This window comes from Lissotriton helveticus, chromosome 2_1, assembly GCF_964261635.1.
Source record: "Lissotriton helveticus chromosome 2_1, aLisHel1.1, whole genome shotgun sequence".
NCBI lineage: Eukaryota > Metazoa > Chordata > Amphibia > Caudata > Salamandridae > Lissotriton > Lissotriton helveticus.
This window is the reverse complement of record NC_136059.1, coordinates 735,388,323-735,414,924: the sequence shown is the minus strand read 5'-3', so window position 1 is coordinate 735,414,924 and position 26,602 is coordinate 735,388,323. Positions and strand designations below refer to the sequence as shown.

General features: G+C 45.4%; 1 protein-coding gene across 4 annotated transcripts in view; it reads right to left on the bottom strand.

Annotated features, from left to right (window-relative positions):
* Positions 1-26,602, bottom strand: part of PAM (peptidylglycine alpha-amidating monooxygenase) — a 1,252,349-nt gene that overhangs the window by 305,190 nt on the left and 920,557 nt on the right. For all 4 annotated transcript variants that reach the window (XM_078675446.1, XM_078675447.1, XM_078675444.1 and 1 more), the window contains exon 15: positions 11,249-11,323. In XM_078675446.1, coding sequence (XP_078531572.1) covers positions 11,249-11,323 — 75 coding nt within the window. The remainder of the gene's footprint in view (positions 1-11,248; positions 11,324-26,602) is intronic.

Sequence of the window (26,602 nt, the reverse complement as noted above, 5' to 3'; positions counted from 1 at the left end):
GGAGCAAATTAGCAGTTTTCCAGTACGCAGAGACCAATCTGCCAATACATTCAATCAGAGAGAATGCGGGAGCAATGCAAAAAAATCTACTTTCCTACAAGTAGCAGCCTATAAACAATTACTCTGCCAAATTAAAATGTTAATTCCCACAGAGCATTAAAATAGAATTATAAAGTGCTTTACTCTAAATGTGATAGTCCTGATCTGCCCTACTAGGCATTAGGATAAACATGATCAGCCCCACTTGGAAGGTGTCCTTCTAGTGGCATTGGAGAAGCATAAAACGGAATGGAAGGGATGCTTTATTTAATCTCAGCCATTAGTAATCACTCTAGGAATCAATTAACTCCTCTTAACAAGCCAACTGCACAACTGATATCAATGAAATCAATGCCCCTAACATCCAATCATTTACTTCTTGGACACGGGACTTTCAGATCATTTTGTGGGGCCCAGGACAAAAAGTTTATGTTTGGCCCTCACAGAGGTTATCAAATATTAGGCTAACTACCAATCTGCGGAAAATGCAAACGTGTTACTCCTTGGACAACTACAGGACAGTCAGGCTCAAAACGGTGATGAGGGTGTAGCTAAGATTAGGAGAAGAGGTCAGATGTCATCTACATAATTGGTCCAAAATACACTAAGAAGGGAATGGGAAGGCTGACCTCATCCATTTATGGCTCCTTAGGAATAGTCCATGGAAAAAAGCAGGTCATGAGGCTACTGTAGGTGAATCAAAAGCATGGAGAGAATTACATGACACACGAAGGGCTGCAGTAAGGGGAGAGGCATGCCAGTTAGAGAGAATGTACCTGACACAGAGCATGTTATTGGGTGAGGAGAAAGCCAGATTGGCATTGCATTCTTACCACTACACTACAGAACTGATCACAACACCGCAGAGCTTTGAATGATATAACAGAAACCCCCAAGACAGACACTTCACAAAATAATCCCCTAGATCAGAACAAAAACTACATAGACTGCCCTCATAGCCAAATGCAACAAGGTAGCTCGGATATCAAGCACTGAACAACTCTCCAACACAATGGTCTGTCATCCGATGAATAAGTTATTTACCTTCGGTAATGCTCTTTCCGGTGGATACTCTAGCTAACACTAGATTAATCACCTTTAGAATATACTCCAGGTGCCAGGCTGGATCTTGCACAGAAATGGTCCCAAGAGCCACTAGGTGGCGTGTGTGGCTCCACCTTGGCCTCAATCCACCCTGAAAGTGACAGAGTGGTGCCATATAAAGCATAAACCCTCCGCACCAACATCAGTTTCTTGCTTGACTCTATCTGCACCCCGAAATGCGGAGCGCAAAACAATTGGAGGTACCAGATCTCTAATGTGGGGCCTTTTTAAATTATAAGAAGAGCCAATTGCATAGAATTAGAAGGTGAGGAATCTGTATTTAGATAGAGAACCCACCGAAGGTAAGTAACATGCTCTTCTGATGGATAAACTGCAGATTCCTCACCTTTAGAACAAGCCAAAGGAGTACCACCAGAAGGTGGAGGGTCTGGTGAGTGGGCTAAGACCAAAAACTCCTGCAGGCCTGAATGGGCCAAATGTCCTTCCCGTCAGACCTGGCTGTCAAAGCAGTAGTGCTTTGTGAATGTGTACACTGACGCTCATGTAGGCACTGTTCATGCCAAGGCAGTGGTGGCAGCCTTGGCCCTGATGGAATGGGCCCTCAGTCTGGGAGAGCCTGGAGCTCACTCAGGTGACAAACTGAAGTGATTGCGACGAGGAAGACAGTCCTTAGGGTCAGAAGATGCAACGAGCAGCTCTGCATTGGCTCAAAGGGAGTAAGTACAAATGAGAAATATTGGACCTAATTAAGGTCTCACTCTGGCATCACAAACAGTCTTGGAGAGAAAATGTGTCAAACCTTTAAGAAAATGCATTACAACAGGTGATTTAAACAAAGACAGTTGGCCTGGTAGACGCAGAAAAGCCAAAATGATTGAGAAATGACCTTTACTAATGCCCACTGTAAAGCTTTGCTAGGCCAAAGACAAAACAAATACAATATTCAACAGTTTGATTTGCAAAGGGTCAGTCTTTTTGATTCCGCACCAGGTCACACATTTGTCTAAGTTCCCAGTGTAAGTAGACTTTGTGAAAGGATGTCTAGGAGCCAGGAGTACATCCACACCTTTGGTTGGCAAAACAAACACAGTCAACAGTTGCTGCTCAATCTCCACACATGGAGGTTTAGATTGTGCAGGTTTTGGTTGGAGAGCCCTGTCCTGTTGATGTGACAGAAGATCATCCCAAAACGGTAGCCTGATCGAAGGACAAATCCACATGATCAGAAGGTCCGGGTATCAAACTCTCCTGAACTGATCCTGAGCAACAGGATGACTGAGGCCTTCTCGTTCCTGATTTTCATTCCGAACTCTGGCCATGAGATGCAGAGGTGGGAGACGTTCATAGGAGTCCCATGTTCCACTCCAGCTGAAATGCATCTCCTAGGGAGAGCCCTTGCGTGAACTCTAATGGGTAAAGGTTTGGACACTGTGCGTTCTTGATTGGAGGCAAAGAGATCTAACCAGGGATCTCCCTATTGATAGAAGATGCCCTGGGCCACCTCTGGGTGCAGACCCTATTCATGATCTACTAGGTACCGCAAGCTGAGCTTGTCCGCCCTGCCATTCAAGGATTCAGCCAGGTAGTTCACTATCAGGGAGATGCCTTGACCCTCCAGCCAACTTGAAAGGTGCAGAGCTTCTTGGTACAGGACCTGATATCCCACTTCACCCTGCATGATGCAATACCACATGGCTCTGTTGTTCTCTGTGGGATCCTGAACCAGCCTCCCCCTGATGGACTGTAAGAAGGTTTTCAACACCTGGTGGCCCACAACTCCAACAGACTCAAATAGAGCCAAGTTTCCACAGGAGGCCACAATCCTCTAATCTCCACCTCTCCCAGAGATGGCTTCACCATCTCAGCAGTGACACATCCATCACCATGGTCAGCTCTAGGTGGAGAAGGGAAAAGGGTCTGTCATTGGTTAGGATGCAGTTGAGAAGTCACCACTCTAGATCTTGTGCAGTCTCCTCAGAAACCTGGATGACACCTGACAGGTTTCTTTGGTGCTGGGCCCAGTGAGACTTCAGATCCCACTGCAGAGTCGACATGTGCCACCTGGAGAATTGGCAAGCAGGATGCTTGTGGCTAACATGCCACAAATCTTCTAAGCCACTCTCACCGTGATCCAGGATTGAGGCTGAAACATCGGGATCATAGCCCGAATATCTTGGGCTTGTTGTGATGGAGGGAATGCACGGAGTCCAAGACGCCTCTGATCAAAGGAAGCCTCCATGAAAGAGTTGTGTGTGACTTCAGCTCATTGCTTAAAAACCCCAACTATGTCAGAAGGTTTGCCATTGTTTGGAGGTAGTGTATGATACCCTATGGCAAGCACACCTTCAACATTGATGTAGGGGAAAGCTGGTATTTGCAACTTCTGAAAATGGACAGCGACCACCGTCATCTCTTTCGTGAACACCAAAGGTGCATTGGTAAGGCCAAACTGAAAATGCTCTTGGCCAACCTTGAACTAAAGGTATCATCTATGGGTCTGCAGGACAGGTACAGGTGAATCCTGAAAGTCCAAGGCTATCGTCAGTCGCCCAGATCTAGGGCAGCTAGAATCTGGGCCAGTGTGCACATTTTGTACTTGTCCTTCCACAGGATGACATCCATGGGATCAAGAGCTAAAATAGGAGGAAGGCCTCAGCACAAGAAAGTAACAGGCGAACAACTTATCTCTATTTGTGACTCTGGAACCCTCCCAATGGCCCCTGTGGACAGTAGACCTCACACCTCTTGCAGTAAAAGTGATAGACTCTCCCCTGAAAGCTACTCTGGTGTTGGAGGAAGCTGCGGCGGGTCAGAAAGCAAATGAAAGGTATAGCCTTGCTGAACAAACAAGAGGATTCCTGTTATGTGTGATTGATTGCCATCATGGCAATATGGCATGCACTTCTTCTAAAACAGCCCAAAAATAATACGAGTATCAAAAAAGTGGCTTTGTGCATTTAGGTCCACAATGACCTGTGCAACTTTGGGTTCTCATCCCAATACCCCACAGTTTTTCTGTCAAACCTTTGCTCAAGCAGTACTTTTTTTTCTTTTTTCTTAATTTTTTTTTGCAATAAACAAAGATACATCAATCAAAGAGCAGCATACGGAGATTGATATATAACACATTTTGGTACGACATATTTTTGTTGGCGACCTCAAGAAATCACATAAAAAGACAGGAAAAGCAAATACGGGCAATCCATAAAAAAGATTTTTCCCTCATCCCCCATATCTTGGCTCATTAAATGTCATGCACATCGTTGTCTCTTCCTGAGTCAGGATCCAAATCCAGGCCCCTATAGGACCGCCACCCTGCCCATATCCTCTCTCATTTTCTGGGGCAGCCGCGTCCCTGATATATCAGGTTCTCGTTAGTCATGCACCACTACAAATCTCGTTCCCAATCCCCCACCCGCAGAACCTCAACCCGACCCCCCCTCAGTCTTGCTATGTTTCGCTTAGCCACTCTAAGGCCTAGTGAGAGCCAGATCTTGGCATATTTGGTGGTGGGTCTTCTCCCCAAATATGGAGAGCTGTTGTCAGGGGGATTCCCCGTCACTTCCCCCCATTATTTTCTGTAGGTTGCTCCAAAAAGTGTGAATTCTCAGTCACAACCACAATGTGTGAAAGAAAGTTCCCTCTATTCTGCAACCTCTTAGACAAAGGTCCGAGGCAGTCCGCCCCATGCGTCTAAAAGTTGTGCATGCATAATATGATTGGTGGAGTATACGTATGAACCCTGATTGTAAGGCAACCGCCTGGAAGGTCCCCTGTGCCTCCTCCCACTCCCCATCATTGCATTCTCCGACATCAACCTCCCACTTTGATCTAAGCCCCAGGAGGTAGGGATAATTATTTGGGTATGTTCTTGTATATGAGAGAGACTTTTTTTGTGGGTAATGCTTTCATTAGGACTCTGTCCTCTAAGGGGGGGGGGTCTGCTCAAGCATCTCAGCAGTACAGGATAACAAGCATTGGAAATGCAATAGGTCTCGCACCATTAGAGTTAGTGCTTTTAGAATTGTTTATGGGTTTTTTTTGTAAATGTTTAGCATTTTTGTTTCCTGTAGCCAATGCTAAAGAATTACAAATAAAAAAAGCCATAAACATTTCTTAAAGCTCTAACTGAAATGGTCTGAGACCTATTGCACTGTGTGAGGGTGAGGGGTTGAGGATGAGTGAGGGTGAGGGTGAGAGTGGGTGAGGGTGAGTGAGGGTGAGGGGTTGAGGGTGAGTGAGGGTGAGGGGTTGAGGGTGAGTGAGAGTGAGGGTGAGTGAGGGTGAGTGAGGGTGAGTGAGGGTGAGGGGTTGAGGGTGAGTGAGAGTGAGGGTGAGTGAGGGTGAGGGGTTGAGGTTGAGGGTGAGGTGTTGAGGGTGAGTGAGGGTGAGGGTGAGTGAGGGTGAGGGTGAGTGAGGTGTTGAGGGTGAGTGAGGGTGAGGGTGAGTTAGGGTGAGGGGTTGAGGGTGAGTGAGAGTAGTTGAGGCTGAGTGAGGGTGAGTGAGAGTGAGGGTGAGTGAGGGGTTGAGGGTGAAGGTTTGAGGGTGAGGGTGAGCACACAAGCTTAGGAGTATGTCTTAGCACAACTTGCCCTCACCAATCACCTTTCACTTCTCAGGGCCTATGGACTTTCAAGGCTACAGATAGCATCTGCCATGTGCCTTAGAGGAACATTTATGTTTTAAAAATGTATTTGACAAATAATTATCGATCCATAGTTCAGCGCCGGCGAGATTATGCATTTTTGATATTTTTTGTTGCTGCACAGGCACTCGTGAGCATCATCTTTACCAGACTATACTATGGGTGGGCCGAGAGTTAGGCAGTCCAGGATCTGGGTGTTGCCATTTTAGAATGGCCCCTTACTTGCCAACTGATGGAGAATTGTTGGGTGGTCTCACTACTACTCGCTGATCTTGTAATTCATGCTCTAATACAAATGAACACTAAATAGCTTTTTATTCACCATCTCAGCAAGAGGCCAACAATTGAATAAGCAGAGTGTGAACCCTTCAGTGAACAGCACCAGTGTAAGTTGTGGATGACTTGAGGATTGTCGCTCATATTTTAACAGATTCGTAACTATTTCACATACATCTTTTTAGTACGAAAGATTCGCTGTTTTTTATTTTCTCATCTCTGATGCATTTTACTTGTTTCTTTTCATTCCTGCATAAACCATAGAGCCAACTCGGCACAAACGTGTTATAATGTGGTCAGAGGGAGGGGCACTAGATGACGAGATGTGGACTACCGCCACATTATGCAAGCTTGCCAGAGCCTCTGTGCCTTGTGGTAAACTACAGCTGTTCTTGAAGTGCTCAGAGCTGCTTCTTCATTCAACGTAAGCCATCGCTTCACTCCAATGAGAGCATCTGAGCATCCTGAAATTGACGTCCTTTGCATAATAAAAGTGTTTACATACCTCAAGCTTCTTTCTCTAGGATTCTTTCTGTAGGATTTCCTTCTGTTTCCTGCTCAATGGTTTCTTCAATGAAATGTTCTTAATTGCTTGTTTCTTTGCTGATTTTTTGGAGAGCAGAACTAGAGCACAGCTTGTAGCTACTCCTTTCAGTCTTTCGTCATATTTCAGTTACTGGTGCGTGTACTGCATCATTGAGGCACACGGCCCTGGTGCTGGGTGTGCAGGGTCGATTTTTACATTGACACAAACATGGGAAATAAGTGGTGCAAATTGAAATTATACTGTTTTCGTGCATGCTATTTAAAAAACAAAAATACGCTATTCCCTCAAAGTTATTACCAGCAAAATAACGAGAGTGTAGTTTGCACAAAGCTCTAAAATAGCACTGGAAACAAAGACAACAAGTGAAAGCAAGTTGCGGTAAAGCGGGTTTGGGCTTTCATTTAATGTTATTCCCGAAATGTGCTCCAGGCAACACGTTAATCTCTTTGTACGTCGTGTTTGTGCTGCATATTTGGAGGCTTGACAATAACATGCTAGTTGGGGCTGAGCAACACCAAAATGGTTAAAGGGACTGTAAGAAGGGACGGTGCAAGGAAAACAAACTGCGAGGGGCGGAAGGAAGGAGACAATGTAAAAAAAATTCAAATGAAAAGAAGCGAGACGGGTCAATTACATGTTCACTCCAAGCGCAATGCCGCTGCCAGCAGCGGCAGAGCAAGAAAGTCAGCACAAACAAACGGTGCGAAGAGGTGGCTCAACATATAACGATGCCGACTTTGGAGAAGGAGAACAGGGTTCGAGCCTCAGCGTGGACGGCATCATTAATTATAAATTAAATAAACTGAGATCTCCTGCATATTAAATATAAATAAATAAACAGCGTGCGTGGGGTGAGGGCAGGAAGCTGCCAGCTATTTAAAAAACAAAAATACGCTATTCCCTCAAAGTTATTACCAGCAAAATAACGAGAGTGTAGTTTGCACAAAGCTCTAAAATAGCACTGGAAACAAAGACAACAAGTGAAAGCAAGTTGCGGTAAAGCGGGTTTGGGCTTTCATTTAATGTTATTCCCGAAATGTGCTCCAGGCAACACGTTAATCTCTTTGTACGTCGTGTTTGTGCTGCATATTTGGAGGCTTGACAATAACATGCTAGTTGGGGCTGAGCAACACCAAAATGGTTAAAGGGACTGTAAGAAGGGACGGTGCAAGGAAAACAAACTGCGAGGGGCGGAAGGAAGGAGACAATGTAAAAAAAATTCAAATGAAAAGAAGCGAGACGGGTCAATTACATGTTCCCTCCAAGCGCAATGCCGCTGCCAGCAGCGGCAGAGCAAGAAAGTCAGCACAAACAAACGGTGCGAAGAGGTGGCTCAACATATAACGATGCCGACTTTGGAGGAGGAGAACAGGGTTCGAGCCTCAGCGTGGGCGGCATCATTAATTATAAATTAAATAAACTGAGATCTCCTGCATATTAAATATAAATAAATAAACAGCGTGCGTGGGGTGAGGGCAGGAAGCTGCCAGATATGGAAATACCAGCATCAAAGAAAACAAGACGGAGGGAAGAGAGGGGAGAGGGGAGGGGGGAGGAGAAATGCGACACGGCGGGAAGGGGCAGGCAGGATGACTCAGGGGAGGGGGCGGAGCGGGGCAGAGCGGCATGTGGGTGTGAAGAAGCCGGGCCTTTGAAGTGAAGCTAAGCTTCACTTCAAAGGTGTCGGAGGAATGCGGGCGGCTGTGCACGCGCTTTTAAGCTCAATGCACATGCGCATTGAGCTTAAAAGTCACGGGCACTGCAAGGAATCGCCACGATTCCTTGCAAGTTAGATAAAGAGTAGATGAGCCCCTATAGTCTCGCTTGCTCGATGCGCATGCGCATCGACAGGCGAGACCTAAAAAGGGTGAGGATGGGCGGCCGCTACTTCTGCTTTACGGCCGCCAAACTTTGGAATTCCCTACCTCTGTCCCTAAGGTGCAAGCAGGATCTTTTGTCTTTTAAAAAGGATCTCAAAAACTACCTCTTCCCGAGAGCAGCGTAGTGTTAACATCTGTTGGTGATGTTTATGGTCGAAGCGCCAGGATACCCTTTGGGTGACAGCTGCGCTCTATAAGTATGCTCACATTTACATTTCACTGAAGATACCAGACATCTAAAAAAATCCCCTAGTTTTCCCAGCCCTGACAAAGGCCTGTGACCCATAGGGCACTGAGGACAGCTGAAACATGTTGGCATTAGTATACGTTTATTTCCTAATGACAGGAGGTTGGGGGCTGCTCCGGATATGTGGGGAATGGTGAAAAGGACTTATTTATGCAGAATCTCACCTGGATGAGTGTAACAGATTCGCTCTGGATTCCCTCTGGATGCAACTCGTGTCCCTTCTGTCGTTACCGGGATTCTGAACTACTGTGATGAACATAACATTCTGGTTCAACGTTCAAGAGAGGGCAGAGTGTTATCTGTGCCTTATGGGTATTCTCTCTCGTGCCACTTCTATAACTATATAGGAGGTATACTGCTTTTACTAATGCACCTTACAAAACGTGCTCTTTTCTTCAATGTGTAAAAGGTATCTAGGGAGCCGCGCTGCCCCAGGGGCACGTAAAAGGCCGACGCCCGCCTCCTGCCCAGTCAGCGGCCCCGCGCGTGCTGAGAACGCACGCACTCAATGGCGTCAGCCCCTAATTACAGCAGCACGAAAAATCGCGCGCGGCTTTGCAAACATTTAATAGCAATTTCGCATTAGAGAATTAATAATTCAGAAGCTTGAACGCACACCCGCACCAAATCTTGGGTAAAACTCGTCTGCAGCTGGGGGAAAGATGAACTGTACATTTCTGGATAAAAATAGCCTACGGTTAACTGCACTTAAAAACACCACAGGGAACAAAATCTTAACTTATTGAAATAAAAAATGATCTCTGGCTGTAGCCGTGCACCGGATGTGTCCACAAGAGTCATCGGCCTGCCAGACGGCGTAAGGGATGGATGGGACCACGAGACAATTACAGTACATCCCATGGGGCGGCGACGCTTAAGGCTGCCTCTTATTTACGTACCACAAAGAGAGGGACGCCGAATATACACACGTCTGCGCTGGGAAATACCTAAAATATAAACCTGACATTTAAAATCGCATCGCTAAATTCCCACGGCTCCTTTCTCCCGAAGGTTTTTAATGGCTTTGAAGAAGGAACCGAAGGCGGAGGATGAGAGGCGCCTCTCCGCATCCGTTACCATAGAAACACCATGCTTACCGCGGAGAAGCGAAGCGGAGGCCCAGAGCAAACACGTCAGGCGGCCCATCACCGACATACCGACGGCGCACAGTTTCAAATCTAGCGTGTGACGTGGTTTTGAATGTTTGTCTTTCCACACGGTTACACCTAAGCATAGAAAGAATAGATTATGTGCGCTTATTTCGCCTTCTCGACGGACAACACAAACACTTCATCGATCCACCCGCTTGACTGTCCACTTTCTAGGCTCCTGTGATGGCTGCCACAGGCTGACTCTTTAGTCGTCGAGGTCACCCTCAGTGTGTGCCTGCTGCCAGCCTGTAATGGAAAATGATGAATACACACAGTATGAGCCACATGAAACAAAACGCACTAAGTCATTAGACAGGGATATTGAATTCACCAGCGCGACGTGACGATCAGTAAACTAATCGATTTGTGGAGTGACCGATAACAAATCTACTCTGTTTTTCCATAGGACTGCCTACTTGGTCAACGTATAAGTGTCAGGGTGGGCGATGCCCTGGAGTCCACTGGGGCACAATTATGCTGCAAATTCTGTTCAGGGCTGTCGATGCACTTTGCCAGTGGAAAATTTTGTTCACGCTAAGAATTGGCACATACAAAGAAGCACAACTCAAAATAACCCCTAAAGCTGTAAACCTATCCAGATATCAACATTTGCAAATGAAAGGCCATTGCGTTATTCTGGCACGTTCTACAGATTTCCCACAATGAACTATGTACCAAGGCCTGACGCAGTATTTAATGATTCAAAAAGTGGCAGACATCTCTGCGACGTACAACACAAGGATGCACCACACCGTGCAGAGTGTGGTGAGGAGCCTCAGAGACTGATTTCTCACATACATACTGAGCCTTAGGCTGAGTAAGGTGCATACGCAGGTGCATATGTTAGCTCCTGATTGTGGAAGCTATAAAGTGTCTTCCTGAGGGAGAATACATGAGTAATAAGTGAAAAGCAATGGGAAAACCAAGTCTTTACTCATGCAAACATATTCGATTTGATTACAGATAACATGCTATAAAACTTACAAGGCCTAAGAGCTTTCATTAAAGTAATATATTTCACATTCCCTGCCACACATTAAAGTGATCCTTGTGTTTGCGAGAGGAAAATATTATAGGCCGTTTTTCATATGGTGTGACTCAAGCTACTCTGGCCTCAAACGTGGGAGGGATGACAGTATGCTTCTCAGAACTGTTATCTAATCTGTCTCCCTCAAGCTCTTACCACAACACCAACACCACTGCCCAGAGTAGGGCGAGTGTGGTAAAACACTGTGTACTAGAGAAATGTATCAGAAAGGCTGGGGAAACAACAGCTCCTCTGACACGGAAATGCGAGGAGCTGATGCCAGACAAGCGAGGTATCTGCAGACACTGTCAAACTAAATACGACACTACTGTACAGTTTTACAGAAAACAGTGATAAAAATGGCGCCATACCTTGATCTAACACCTCTTCCTGTTCCCTTTTAGGTTGCTGAAGGGCAAATGAGTTTGTGACTGGATCCTTCATTGCTAAAAAGATTTAAATAGACGAAAAAACACATTCTTAGTTTATCTCAGGAATAAAAGAAACCCCATATCAACACAGAACAATCTTTATCGTGACAGTTTGGGAGTACAACTAAGGGTACAACTTTTTCTAAGATAGAAAGCAACTGCATCAGCGGTAATTAGCAGGGGGTGCAACATGCAACCTTTACTTGCACCACTGTGGCAATAGGGTCCTATATGCACACCACGTTTGGAATGAAATAGTTGCACCATTTGCATTGTTGGACAAAAAGCGTAAGTAATACGGCTGAAGGTCCCTCAGATTCTGTTTTCAGCATATACCTGCGCATCCAGTTAGCATAACATGTTTCATACACAGCTAAAAAGGAAGCACACTCCTGCACTATCAGGACACAGGCGTTATGACAACGCGTTTCCAAATCAGAAGCTAGAAACCCCACAGTTGTTACTGCTCACTGAAACCCATTACAAATACTCCAGAGAACTAAAATAGGTGTCAGAAGCTAGAGACCACACAGTTGTTAATGCCCACTAAAACTTAATAAAAATGCTCCACAGGACCAAAATAGGTGTTAACGATGTCATACTGTATCATTTAAGAAAACTGTAGCCCCTCCACCTAATTTCAAAGTGTTAATAGGCAGGAAGGTTCTCACAGTGTATGGCCATCTTTTTGTTCAAATTTCTAACTGACCCCGAGTTTTACCTAAACGTCACACTGGAAAGCCACTCTATGTACTCCAATTTGTTTGTATTGCTTTATAAGCTGTGTACCAGTCTGTTCTGGATTGAAATGAGGCACCCGAAGTGCACCCACGCCTAGAATGCAGTAGCTTCTGTCCTCTCAGTACGCCAGTCAGTGAGGAGACGGTTGCTTGTGGCAGTGGAGAGCCAAACGAGGAGCACATACCTTTTTACCCACACTCCAGGGAGAGGAGTCTTCTGAACCTCTGAAGGTTACGTCTGCTTCTGTTTCCCTCAATCAGAGTGTTTACTCATCTGTGTGTGTTTTTTGATGTTTAAATCTGTGTATTGAAGTTTGTTTTACAAGGAGTGTATATGGCTAGCACAGTTGGTATAACAGTTAGCCCAATATACATGATAGCAGTGGAACAAGGCGCAATAGCATTATATACCTTGTACTGCATACATCCACTGCTAGTCTTATCAAAGATCATTTACAAATCGTATCGTTTACACAGGCGGCAAGGGGAGAATTACGATTCTGGACAAATTGTGTGCTACAACCACCATTTCACATCAATGAGACTAGTTGTGTACCAGCTATAAACAGGTGAACTGAATAAAAAGAAAAATGAACTTCAACAAATTGTCAACGGTCTCTCCACCCTTCCCGACCCTCCCCACAGTAAAGCCATTCCACACATATTAAGCCGCTTACTGATGTGCGCATAGATGCGCTGTAACCATATAATGGCCTGGATCCCTGTGTAGGGCAAGTGATGTATATCCCGTTCAGTCCCAGAGGCTGGCGTTGTATTTAGTGCACTGTGTCGTATGGCTGGTGCAGTAGTGACTCAGTATCAGATGCTGGAGTCGAGTGAAGAGTAGTCTGTAAATCAGCTTGTATAACATCCCAGTTGCTCGCTATGGGGTATTTGCGGAGTCCTAAATTGTCCTCCCTATGCAGGATGACGCTCTCCGCCTGAACCCAGGCCAGAAGACATTGCGTCCAAGTCTCCAGCACTGGGGGCTCCCATGCCTTCCATCTACAAGTGATGAGGCACATAGCCGTTATTAGCCCTAGGTCGAGGAAGTGCAATGTGACCTTGTTTTTTTAGTCCTGCAGTAGAGACCGAGAACGTACACCTCCCAGGTGTGCAGCTCCAATCGTCCGGTGCAGGCAGACAATTGTGTAGTGACCCCCTGCCAGTAGCGTTGTAGGTGCTGGCATCCCCAGAGCATGCGCAGAAGGTCGGCATCTACTAGAGAACAACTGAGGCAGGCAGCATCCGTTCACTGGAAGTATTGGTTTATTTTTGCTGGGGTGCGATATGCCATGTGTACTATGTAGTATTGTGTAAGGTGAAAGCTGGCATTGCGAAGAACAAGGAACGCCCCCCACAGCAACGTTCCCCACTCCCTGTCGGTGCAAGGGTGGTCCAGCGCCTCTTCCCACCTGCGGAGAAGGGGGGTGACCTTAAGGCCACCATGCGTGGGCAGGGAGTCTGCAAATCAGCAGATCTGCGGCCTGCCCGGCCCCATTACATGCATGTATTACATCGTGAGGTGTGTCAGGAGCTCCAAAGCTATGTTTCCCCATGACTTCCCATGGCAATCCCCAATGAATTATATAAGAGGATGTGGCCTTGTTGGAGACTGTCCTCCTCCATTAGGGACTCATAGGTCAAGAGGCTATTGCGGCAGTAAAGATTTCCGAAGGTGTGGATACCCACCACGTGCCAGGTGATTAGTTCTGCTTACGATGTAATGGCATGCCATCTGAGCATACCAAGCAGGGGTATTAATGGAGCATAAGAAGTCGCTGCATGTGTTAGGGAAAAAACACAGCGATAACAGTGGTATGCTACCCCCAACAACAGAGATTTAAGTGTGGGCGTGCATGTGAAGGGGTGAAACATCTGGAGCGCATCCGCATCTTGCAGACTAAGGGCCGATGCTGCTGTTGCTGTGTCCACAAGCTGTAAGCCGGACATCCACTTAGCCACCCATTGGAGTTGGGATGCGAGATAGTAGTGCTCAAACTGGGGCACTGCGAGGCAGCCTCGTTCTGTGGGTAGATATAATTTAGACAATGCTACTCGGAAGCAGGAATTATTCAATATGAATTCCTGCATTGTTTTCTCCAGGGAGTGGAGAAAGCGGACAGGAATATAGAGATGGAGATTGACAAAATAATAAAGGAGGCGAGGGACAGCGACCATCCTAAGGAGCGCTCTACGTCCCGCCACTGCCAAAGGCAGTGTACACCAGAACGTCATCTGCACTCTCAGTGAGGTAACAGCTCTTTGTAGATTGACATCATATAAGTCCTCTTCCGCATGGTAGACCCTGATACCCAGAGAGCGGAATGTGGAGGGCTACCACGGCACATGTGTCTGGTTGAGCATGAAGTGGTGGTCTGCCAGTAAATAGGTGAAAGGAAGCAAACAAGATTTGGTCCAACTGACCCTGAGACCGAAAAGATGGGCAAAGCGTTTTAGTGTGAGGGCGACAGCGTCCGGGATGGAGTGAAGGCCAAGAATATAGATGAACAGGTCATCCACATAGAGAGAGATGGACTGCAGTCCTCTCATCCAGCGGGATGCCCCATTCTGCACTCACTGCATGGAGGGCAAGAGCCAGCCACTCTACGGCCATTGAGTAAAGCAGGGGCAAAAGAGGGCACCCCTGGTGGGTACCTCTGTGATTCTGGAATGAGTAGAATATCAGGAAGCCAGTTTTGATCCTGACCATTGACAGGTGTATAGTAGCTTGACCAGCTTTAAGTAGTGGCCTCCAATGCCATAGCACGCTAAGGTTTTGAATAGAAAGGTCCATTCTGGCAACTGAAAGGCCTTGGTCAAATCCAGTACCAGCCAGCCAGCCAGTGCCAGGCCACAGTTCTGGTGCGTATTTTAGGACATGGAAGAAACGTCTCAGATTTAAGGACGTACTGCATGATGGCATGAACTCATTTTGGTCGGGGTGTATTAGTGTTGACACCATGGGTGGCAACCGAGTCACCAGGATCTTAGTGAGTACCTTATAATCTGTGGTAAGCAGTGTTAGAGCTGGTAAGAGCCCAGTTTGGCGGGGTCTTTGAGTGGCTTAGAGAGTGATATCAGCAGCACTTCACGAAGGAAGGTGGGGAGGCAGAAGGATTTCTGTCAGAGCCTGTTCGTAGAGGGTGAGCAACCAAGGTACGAGGAATGTTGCATATGCCTTGTAAAATTCAACAGGCAAGCTGTCTAGACCAGCCGTCTTGCCCATGGCTAGTCCTTTGATCGCTTTCTATATTTAAAATAATGTGATTGGGTTGTCTAGCTGCGCTGGGGGTAGGACAGGGCAGGGCAATTGTGCTGAAGAAGGCTTCTGTGTCTGGTAGAAGAGCAGTGAACCTAGACTGGTACAGCAAGGCATAGTGTTATGCGATGTCTGAAGGGTTTTTAGTGACTCAGGAATATAGGCGCTCTGCTATGTAAACGTACTACTTATAGTGATTGCACAAGTGAATAGATGTACGGTGCTACCAGGTAAGGGGATATTCCCTAAAACCCCTAAGTGTGTGTAGGGAAGGACCCTACACAATTTAATATAGATACAAGTCCTGGGCACAAGTAAACAAGTTATCAGTCAAATGACAAAATTAGATTTCTCAAAGAAATGTCAATGTTCATCTCCAGTGTATCGATTCTTGTTTTTATTATTATTATTCAAACAAACAAACAAAAACCAGCCGACGTGTGTTTCATCGCCAATGGAAGTAATCCTGTGCCTTCCTCAGGGCTGTAAGTAACGATGAGTCTTTGTATGTACGCTCTGCCAGTGATAATTCCAACCCGGCTGGTAATGGCATCTTTTACGTGAGACTAACTGATATCCAAACCCATATACGATATCTGAAGGTAGCAGCATAGTTTTAGTATGAACGAGCTGCCGGTGATAATTCCAACCCGGCTGCTAACGTTCTGCTTCTCGTACGCAGAGGTGGCTCACAACGGTAACGCTGAGTGCACAGCCACTGTGGAAGCGTGCTGCGAGCGTAAATGGCACGGAAGATCGTCCGTGTCTCTTACAGCGGGTACACTGTAGTAATGCGCGGCATGAGTGCTTGAGGTGTTTCCTGGGTGCCGTCTACACTCGCAACACGCTTCCACAGTGCCTGTGCGCTCAGCATTACAGTCTTGAGCCACCTCAGCGTACCCGCTGAAGTAACGCGGATCACCCTCCGTGTATTCGTCGTTCGCGGCACGTCTTTAATGTGCTTGATCGTCCATCCATAGTGCTGTGTAATACCACAGCGTACTCGCTGTAGATCCACACGTCCTGCTAGGAGCTTGCGGCTATTTGTCGTAAGGAATATTTTGAGTGGTTTGCCGTAAAATCGGATATAACTGCACCGGTTATATCCATCACAGTCTTTTATGAGAAGCAGAACGTTAGCAGCCGGGTTGGAATTATCACTGGCAGCTCGTTCATAAGACAACACTGATACCTTCAGATATAGTATATGGGTTCAGATATCAGTCAGTCTCACGTAAAAGATGCCATTACCAGCCGGGTTGGAATTATGACCGGCAGAGCGTACATACAAAGACTCTCATCGTTACCTACAGCCCTGAGAAACTCGCGGGATTACTCCAATTGGCGACGAAATACGTGTCGGCTGGTTTTCGTTTGTTCGTTTGAATAATGATAAAAACAAGAATCAATACACTGGAGAGGAACATTGACATTTCTTTGAGAAATCTAATTTTGTCATTTGACTGATGCCTTGTTCACGTATGCCCAGGACTTGTATCTACAGCAAGGCATAGTGTTAGGTCAGTTCTAGGATTATGGCTCTTTGCATATAAAGTAAGTCGCCAGTAGAGGATTCCAGTGCCACAATAGGGTACCGGGGCCGGTCCGAACTAATTAGCCATGCCAACAGCATGCTGAATTTATTAGCAGCGGCATGCGTGCGTGCTGAGTGGGCCGCATAGTTCAGGCAACACAACCGTTCCAGAAGGGAAACATGTTTTTCGTTGTGCTGCCAGCAGGTGTAGAGTCACCAGAGTTTTGTACCATGTCAGTCTTGTGCAGGACGGTATGTTCTGCATGAGATATATCAGTGTCAAGAAGTCATCTGACATTCCAAGTCACCCAAGACAATGGTGGCCCCTGGCTGTCACTCTGAATGCATCTCACTCAACCAGCCTGGATGTTGCAGACCCATGGTTGTGTTCAAAATATTCTTTGATAGTGGCATGCAGTTAGGTGCAAAATGGGGGCGGGGGGATCTTCAAGTGCTGCTCTCTGTAAGTGCCATGACGGACAAAGAGGAGAGCCAGTGTCCCATGTTAGCTGGAGGCTCTGCAGGGTATGATATGAATGGCTTCGGCCCAGGTAGTCACTATGTGTCACAGAGGGCAGTAGGGCTTCCGCGCCAATGAATTGATCGAGCCTGAAGTGTAAATGATGCGGTAAGGTAAAAAAAGAATACAGTTTAGTTTGAGCATTACGCTGTCGCCAAATATCTACCATGTGCCTATGCTGTAGGCAGTTGCATAAGGCCTACGCACCGCAGGTGGCCGGGGTGCAAGCCAGTGGAGGGAAAGACCTGTCAAGGCCAGTGCTTACGACACTGTTAAAATCCCCACCTAACAACAAAGGATTTCCACTCCAGTGAGAGAGCATCGTGGACAGACGTTGGCCATTGCAGGAAAAGGGGTTGCTCCGTGTTAGGAGCATATATGCTGCCAATAGGAATGTGTCGGTTATCAAGACAGGCCCTTGACAAGGACCTAGCGGCCCTCACTATCAGCTACCACCTCCTCGGTGTAGAAACCAGCCACAGGTTTGATCCAAAGTAGCACCCCTTGCTGGAAGGAAGATAAATTAGTAGCGTAAACCTCACAACGCCAGCAACATTTGAGTTTGTTTGCTTCAGTTAGTGTTAAGTGAAATTCCTGAAGCATGGCCACTTGTGTGGAGCAGAGCTTGAGGTAGGCATAGATGGCGTATCAGCAAGAGGGAGTGCGCATACCCTGCACATTCCAGGTTATAAAAGTAGTGTGTGTCATATTGGTAGTGTCTGGACAGGAGGAGGGTTACTGTCTTGAATGTAGCTAGAGACCAAGCTTGTGACAGCAGTGAAGAGGCATAGTGGCGAGCGCCGGGTCAGAGCTTAATAGGGCATGGAGGTAATGCCAAGTGGTCGGGGGAATAAATAAGATGTAACTATTTAATACTAGTAGAGCAGGCATACAGCGGGTTTTCCGCCCAAACTTGGTGAAACACGTATCCAAGATACTGTAGTCTGAAACCCAGGGTTTTACCGTTGGGAGGTGCAGCTTTTAACGGTGGTGTACCCCATAAAATGGAGGCATATGCGTACCAGCTGTGTAAAAGGGTGTTTGCATGCAGCGCGAGCTGGGGGAACTAGTAATACAGTAGGAATTGATTATTAAAGAGTGAAATAACAGCCAGCAACAGTAACAGTATGTAATATCTTGTGATCAGAAAAAATTGGAAGCTATAAGAGTGGCATGTGTGAGTAGTAGTAGCTCAAATATTGTCATTGGCTGTCTGTGGAGTGACCTCTGATGGCGCCAAGGCATCAGAGTCTGCAGGCCAGAGAGTGGAGGAAACATCTTCGCTTGAAGACTGCACAGATTTTTCATCGCAGCTGGCGTCAGGTCGGGCATCACTTATTGCTACTACAGACTGGAAGGCTTGTCTTCTTTCCTGGATAACCTGTTCCAGGTCTAGGACCACCGCTGGCCTGGGAGAGAGTCGCATCGCTCCCAGGAGACTTGCTGTAGGTGTAAACCATTCCAACACTAGCAGTATTATTGTTGTCACACTGACTTTGCAAATCAGCATGAGCAGTAACTTGACTCTCCTTGAATTGTGCCTGGTATCAGCCTTTGCCAGGGACAACTGGATCCTGGTAGCCCCATTAAATGGAGAGTGGTGCTATTTCTTTTGGTTCAGTTTTGGCAACAGTGAGGGTCCGTGAGGCTTGAAGGTTTCCAAGGACAGCCTTCAGTTTGAGGTCATATATCGGCCCCAGAAGGTGCCAGAACCTTCTTGTTTGTTATGTTTTTCATCATTTAATCTATTCTACATTTCTTGTATACATATGTAATTGTATTCATTTTAAAAGCTATAGCTGTGTTGCGAATACTGTACCCTGTGCAGGCAGGGTATACATGCACTCTCTCAGCAGGAAACAACAGTATCCCAGCATATGGGGTGCCCAGGACACTGCAAAGTATTGGACCCTGGAGGCGGGGGCTCCCAGGGCTGATCTCAGATTGGGGAGGGGGCATACATGACACCCTCCCCTATATCTTAAAACACAGCCCGGGGGATAGGGCCCCATGGGACCTCATTGAGGCTGGAGGAGAGGGGAACATCCCCTCGCATTATTATTAGATTCGGCACTTGGGTGATGGGGTCCCGGGACCCTGAAGTGGCTCAGGGAGGGGGACACTCTTTCAGTTGTTATTTCTTTTATTTTTGGTGTTTTCTTTTCCTAATTCTTCCTCTGCATTGCCTTCTATTTCCCTCTCTTTCTTAATCAGGAATGCAGATGCTGTTTTCATGTTTTCAAGTTAATTGTTAGACCTGGCCCTCTCTGTTGGCTCACCCCCAAAAGCTTTGCCCTTCACTTTTTGATTAATTTGTTTTTGTTTGCCTTTGGACCCTGTGCGCTTTACTACTGCTAACCGGTGCTAAGGTGCTTATGCTCTCTCCTTAAAAACGTTGTAGAATTGGCTTACACCCAATCGGTATATTTGATTTACTTGTAGGTCCCTAATAAAGTGGCACTACATGTGCCCACGCCCTGTAAATTAAATACTACTAATGGGTCAGAAGCATTGATTGTGCTACCCACTTAGGTAGCTCCAGTATGCATTTTGCCAGGTTCAAACCTTTCTAATACAAGTAAGTCACCCCTAGGGTAGGTCCTGGACAAGTACTTTTATGTTTTACATGTCCTGTTAGTAAAACACTCTTTGATTTGTTTTTCATTACCGCAAGGCCCAACTCTCGCATAGGATAACATTGGAGTTACCTTCTTACATTTAATAAGCTGTAATTTCCAAATGGGAACAGGTAAGCCTTACTGTTTGGGGTGTTTGGAATGGTAATGAGAAATAACTCAAGGTGAAGTCGGATTTAAAATTACAATTTTGAAAATGCAACTTTTAGAATGTTGGTATTTTCCTGCATTAGCCATTTAGAGCCTATAGCTGGGCTTTGAGTCACATAACTGGGTGTACCTGACAGTTCGGCTTTGTATATTCCTCTTAGACAGCCACATTAAATAGGGAGCTTAGGGGTGCCTGGATTGGCCATCACTGGCAGGATTGGAGGGTGGAGCTGGGCACAGCCCCGCTTACACTTGAATAGGCAGTGTCCTGCCTCCACACAAAGGGATACATACCCTCTGTAGTTAGTCTGGAGCCAGGACAGGGAAGGCAAGATGCCTGGAGACTTCAATGCGAATTTCTAGAAGCTTATCCCTAGACACCAACTCTTCAGTACACTTCTGGACCTGTGAATACTCAGCCAGGAAGAAGTACTGCTGTGCTGCTGAAAGGACTGCCACTCTGCTGGACTGCTGCTCTGAAGGAACTGCTACCCTGCTGCTTGGGTAAGAAGAACTGGACCTGCACCTCTTGAACCCAGGACTCCCGGAGTGACTCCATGAGCTAGTGTGCTAGTCTCCTGTTCTGAGCCAAAGGTGCAAAACAGGCTCCAAACAACTTGCACCAGCACCCAGATCCAGTTGGAACAATCCCTGCAGCTCCAAGTGGTGCTCCTTAGGACCTGGATCCTTGGTGTGGCATCGGAAAGGCTGAGATTTTGGGCTCTTTGCAACCGCAAACGGGCCCTGTGTCCCCGAATTATTGTCACTCACACAGTTTGGGAGTGTGAAGTTCCACCAGACTGACCCTTCACGCTACAGCAGCAACCGTTCACGTGAAACACCACCGTGAAGCACAGGCCAGACCATCCGTGAGGGCAACAGAATCTTTGCGCTACAGCGACTGCCCACGATGCCCAGTCTGTAACTTTTCAGCTGGACTAACCGGTCCAACTCTGTTTGCCAGAACTTGTAACTTTCTCCTGGTCCAACACGACCAAATAGTTGCGGTTGGTGCTTTGAACTCTGGTGCTTTTAACATTTATATCTTTAAAAATTCATAACTCTGGCTCTACTGATTGGATTTTTGTTTTGTTTTTGGTCGTGTCTTATTTATTACCTTTTTCTGTATTTTCCTAAACTGGTGTGGGATTCTTTTGTGGTGTATCTTCACTGTGTTACTATTTGAAGTGTTGCACAAATACTTTACACATTGCCTCCAAGTTAAGCCTGACTGCTCTGTGCCAAGCTACCAGAGGGTTGTGCACACGTTAATTTAAGGTTTGCTTGCGACTTCACCTTGACAAGTTCTGTGGTTGCTGCTTGACCAGGGTTCACACACTAGTCAAACGACAAGCCCATTTCTTACATTAACTTTCCTCTAATCCCCTTTTCTCCTGTGGCTCGCCTGGGGTGGTCCATCCTCAGACCATGAACTGGCAGCTGATGTCGTCCTGGATTCTCAGGGAACTCAAGAAAACACTTGTTGGAAGTGCATTTCGAATCCCTGTTGTTGATTTCTTGACTTTCCACTCCTTCCAGGCTGGAATATGTCTCCTTCCTCTTTGCTCTCGTCAGATGAGTATTCTTCGTCATTTAGCGTTCCTCCTGTTTTCTCTCTCAGCTGTGTGTCATTCTCTGCTGGCTTTCTCAAAGAGTTGAGGCATACACGTCAGCTCCACCTTCTTTGTCTGCACGTGTCCCAAATCCTGTCCCAATCTTTTATCTTCTACCTTTTGTCTCTTCCAGGTTGACTCCACACCTCCAGGAGAGTATGCATTTTTCTGGGAAGTGAGTGTTGACAGATACAATACTGAAGCGGAGGAATAAATTATGCAGCAGGGTTGACAAAATAATGCAAGAAGAAAAGGCTTTTTGTGGTTTTGCAGCAAAATCTGTAGCAGTGTTATTTTGTCATCTTAACAATTATTAACACTTTCTGAGCAAAGTTTCACCGCCTTAGCACTAGTTTAATATCTGGATACAGCAATAAGCAAATTAAAGGTAATTAATATTTTAAAAGGATATGCCACTGCTTGAGACTACATTTGGATCTCTTTATTTCGTAATTGTTGATCTGTTTGAGCTAGAAAAACCTTTTTAGAAACATCTGCAAATTAAGCAGCAGATGTCCGACTGTGTGGCTATTGTGGCAAATCCATGATTATGTGGAAAACGCCACAGGTGCATATTCGCATAATTCCAGTGACCATGCCTATTTGATGGCGATAAAAAAAGCTCTGTTGATCAAGGTATTGAATCATGTCAGATGCAAAGTCACAATTGGGAAAAAAAGTATTGTTCGTATTACAGAAGAAAAGTACAACAGCTGTGTCAACTGAGCAAAATTCCAGATGGCACAGTGCATGTGAAGAGCAGACCTACACAACACATAAAATAAAGACCACAGAATTACTTATTAAGAGTGCTCCTACAAATACATACCAGTGAATATATTATTGAAACACACAAGATCCTACAAATCACTAGTCAAGTCAAGTCAAGTCAGGGGCATTTGTATAGCGCACATATCACATCCTTGGAGTCTCATGGCGCTTGGCACTACAACTGGTCATCAGCATACTGCCAAGACAAAATCTAATACCCAATGAACTACAGCTATGAAATACAATGAGCAAAGCTAAAAGGAGCACGCACCAAAGCATTATGCATTTAAAAATGCATTCACACATTAACAGTGGAACAATCAACACCTCCACACCTTAAAAACATGTTCTGGGAATGCACACACATCCCAACCAATGACACCAAGGATGTTGCCAGCTGAGATTACATTTATTCAGAACATTATACATATTGCCACCCCACATCACATACAGAAAACTATGAGCAGAGACATAGAAATTCCCAGGTCAGACATACTGGAGAGTATTGACGCAACAAGGCAAACATGAGCCACGAAGCAGCATGAAAAGGATGTACAGACTGAAATGGAAAAAGACTGCAAGCTAGCAGAGTCAATGTACCCAACACCTACAACACATTTCGAACTCATCAAATTCACATTGACGCTGCAGGGCGTCGTGCCAGCTCCCCCTGTGACAGTTCTCCTGTCCAGCTTGCTCACAGTCCACTACTCTCTGCTACCTGTCTACCTGCTGCCCTCTGTTTGTGCCTTCTCTGCTTGTTTCTTGCTCTGTTTTGCCTTTCTGCTCGCTTCTCTGCCCTCTGTTTTGCCTTTCCTGCTTGTTTTTCTACCATGTTTTGTCTTTTCTGCTCGTTTTTCTGCCCTCCATTCTGCCTTTTGTGCACGTATTTCTGTTCTTTGGTTTTCCATCTTGTGCTCTTTGCTTATCTGATCGTTTTTCTGCCCTCTATTTAGCCTTTTTCTGCTCATTTTTCTGCCCCCCTTTGCCTTTTTTGCACACTCCTCCTGTCCTCTGTGTTTACCTTTTCTGCTTATTTCTTTCCTCTTTTCGATGGAGAACTCGCACCCTAGCACCCATATACCCCCAGGGGTGACAATGCCACGCTCTACCAATGGTGATTGATTGGCAAACCACTTTTGCCATGTACCTGTCGATCATCATGCTCACTACTGGTGTGTAAGGAGTAGCTCCGATCCACAACAGTCACCTTATACTAGGGCCATAGATGATGCGAAAGCCATGGGCAGAATAGCCTGATATGGCAATAAAACTCGCACACTTCAACAACCCAACACATATATACGCCAACATACAACATGCACAGCTGCTAACAAACTTAAGATGAGGCTAGGCAAGAATCCACGTGAGTCAAGTCCACAAATCACTCACCAATCATAACTGACCATCACTCACTTAATCTGCCACTCTTCCTAGTCCCCATAGTATTGTGGAGCTTATCGCAGTTTTGTTCTTGCAGACATGGGATGCCGTCATTTATTAGGCTACTTGAGAAAGTTTTTTGAAGCATAAGCATCCATTAATGGAAAAAATGTTCTGTTTTGTTGTATTCTTCCACTGAGTTCTCCTCCTCTGAATGTCTTGCATGCGGGTGTGTGCAAGGTGTTGCCTATGGTATGCAGTTTCGCTCCATTAAATTTGCAGATTGGGACTGTAGCCATTGGAACTTTTTATAAGTTTGTAAGTGTGGGTGTTCATGGCGGTGGAAAACGCTATATTATTGTGCTCCAACTGTTATGTTACAGCTGTTTCCATTGTGATGTTGTTTTCTTGTTAATTGACTCTATTCAATTGTATGCAAATGTATTCTATTAGTCAGAATAAACACTAATTTCCATTTGAGTGCTTACTTTCCCAAGGTAATTTGCTTTAAGTCTATTTGTTTCTGGATGGGAAGGTCTGGTAAGCATGCTTTTAGTACAATATGCATTTTGTCATTCTCACTGTCTTTGCGTATAAGTGCCATTCGGGTGATACTTTATGTAGTTATTTTTTACTTTGTCCGATCAAATCGCTTGGATGAGTAGGTGTGGTCAACTAAGTGTGTAGGTGACATTTACATACAATCTCTTGTGTTGCTAAAACCTACATCTTTGTTACTATATGCCGTTTTCCTCTAACACATTATCCTTTTTCCTCGGCCAGCTGAGGATTGTCCTGGTCAATACATTTTCTGATCTATGATTCTTTTCAAGACCTATTTCAGGATCTTTATCTCTACACAGCACCCATATTTGCATTATTTATTGAGGTCAATTCAGGTCAATTCAGTAATTCGGTCAGTTCACCTACTTAATTATAGCAGCCTTTGTCCTCCTGTGGGCTAATCCATCCATACATCCATTCTTAGAGCCTGGAGAGTTTTCAGTGAGAAATGCAGCATTACCGCTAAAAAGTATTACAGAAAAGTGGCAAAAGTAGTCTGTTTCGGTATGCTACTGCAGTACTTTTAAAACCCCGAAACCGGGTCGTTAGAACCCCATTGTTGACCTTACCTAAGAAAATTCCAGTTTGATTTCCTTATTTTGTTGGCTTATACTGGTGTCCATGCATTTCTCTAGTGTTGTATTTAATCAGTAAATATTCCACTGTTTGTTTCACTGGCTGTATGAAATGTAAGGTCCGAGGACAGAAATGCACTATTGGATCCGGTGGAAACAGTTTTTCAGTGGTAAACTGAACTACTACTATGGCAGCAGGTGCCCCAAATATCACTTGTCTAATTAAATATGGCCCACATTTGCAATTCCTGCAAGTCTTGGCAAAAGGGGGCTGGACAGTGTGTTTCAAATACATGCGTGCCTATTGCAGTAGACAGTGAGCACGACCAAGTCCCGAAAAATGACATCCATGCACAGGTGTTTTACATGAGGAGGAAAAAAATAAAATGTATTGAGAAGTGATCTTATGAATCTAAAAACAAAGATGCAGTGAACTCACTTCTACTTCCACTGTTAACACAGGACTCCCCAGGAAGCTTTCCCAGCTCATAGCAGCAGATTCAAGAAACAATCCAAAGAAAAAGCAGAATGTGCTCAACAGCACTTTGCCTTCTGTCAGCAGAAACGTATTAATTAGGTCCCCCAATCCACAAATAACAGAACAGCTAAGCTGATGTTGGTGCAACTGTTCCAATAACATATTAAGGTCAATATCCTGCTGAAGTGGCACTTTTATCAAATGTGCACTAGATGACAATGGTTGTATATGATAATTGTTACTCAATACCATGGTGAAGGCTGTCCTGGAAGATGCTCACGCCTCAGGACTTGTCCAGTGTGGTTTTCCATAGCTAAGCGACTCACCATATCAACACAAAGCTGAGGTGGTAAGAGCGACTGGCATTAAATGTCTTTGTGGAAATGGAGCAGATGAAAGGCTAAAGGCCCACCTCTTTCAAGAACAGCTCATGGACCACGGACTCGCCTTGAATCACTGATCCACTCCTACGATTGAATCGCCATTACTACCGTATGTGCTCTTGAATCCCCCCCTTCCATCTTCAGATATATTTCCTTTGTCTTCTTAGTACTATGTACAGCACTATTTACCCACCGCTAGGTTTATGCTATGAAATATTGTTTAGTACACACACATACAATGGTCACCTAAGCTTGATAATTAGCGCCCTAGACAATCCTGCGGTGGAGGCGAGAGAACTAACAACCATGTCTGAATTTACTACTTGTCATCGAACATGTGTCAAGCATTTTAAGAATGGGACAACATTTGGAGAGCACGCTGATAGGTGAATGAACATGTTTATTTAATGTTGTACTGGGTAAAATGGTGTATAACTCCGCAAGACAGCAAATACAACTTGGTTTAATGACAGTGAAAAAGTAGCCTTAGTAATCAGAAGTATTAAGTTGTCATTAAAGAGGAGTTTACATAAACAGCCATAAAAATGAAAAGATCCAAACTAGGATGACGATTTCAATGTATTCATTTGATGTAAGACTCCGACATTAAAACTTAAGATAGGAGACCGCGAGAGGCAATTGTTTAAGATTTATCCAAGTCAAGTGAACACAATTCAAATCTGGT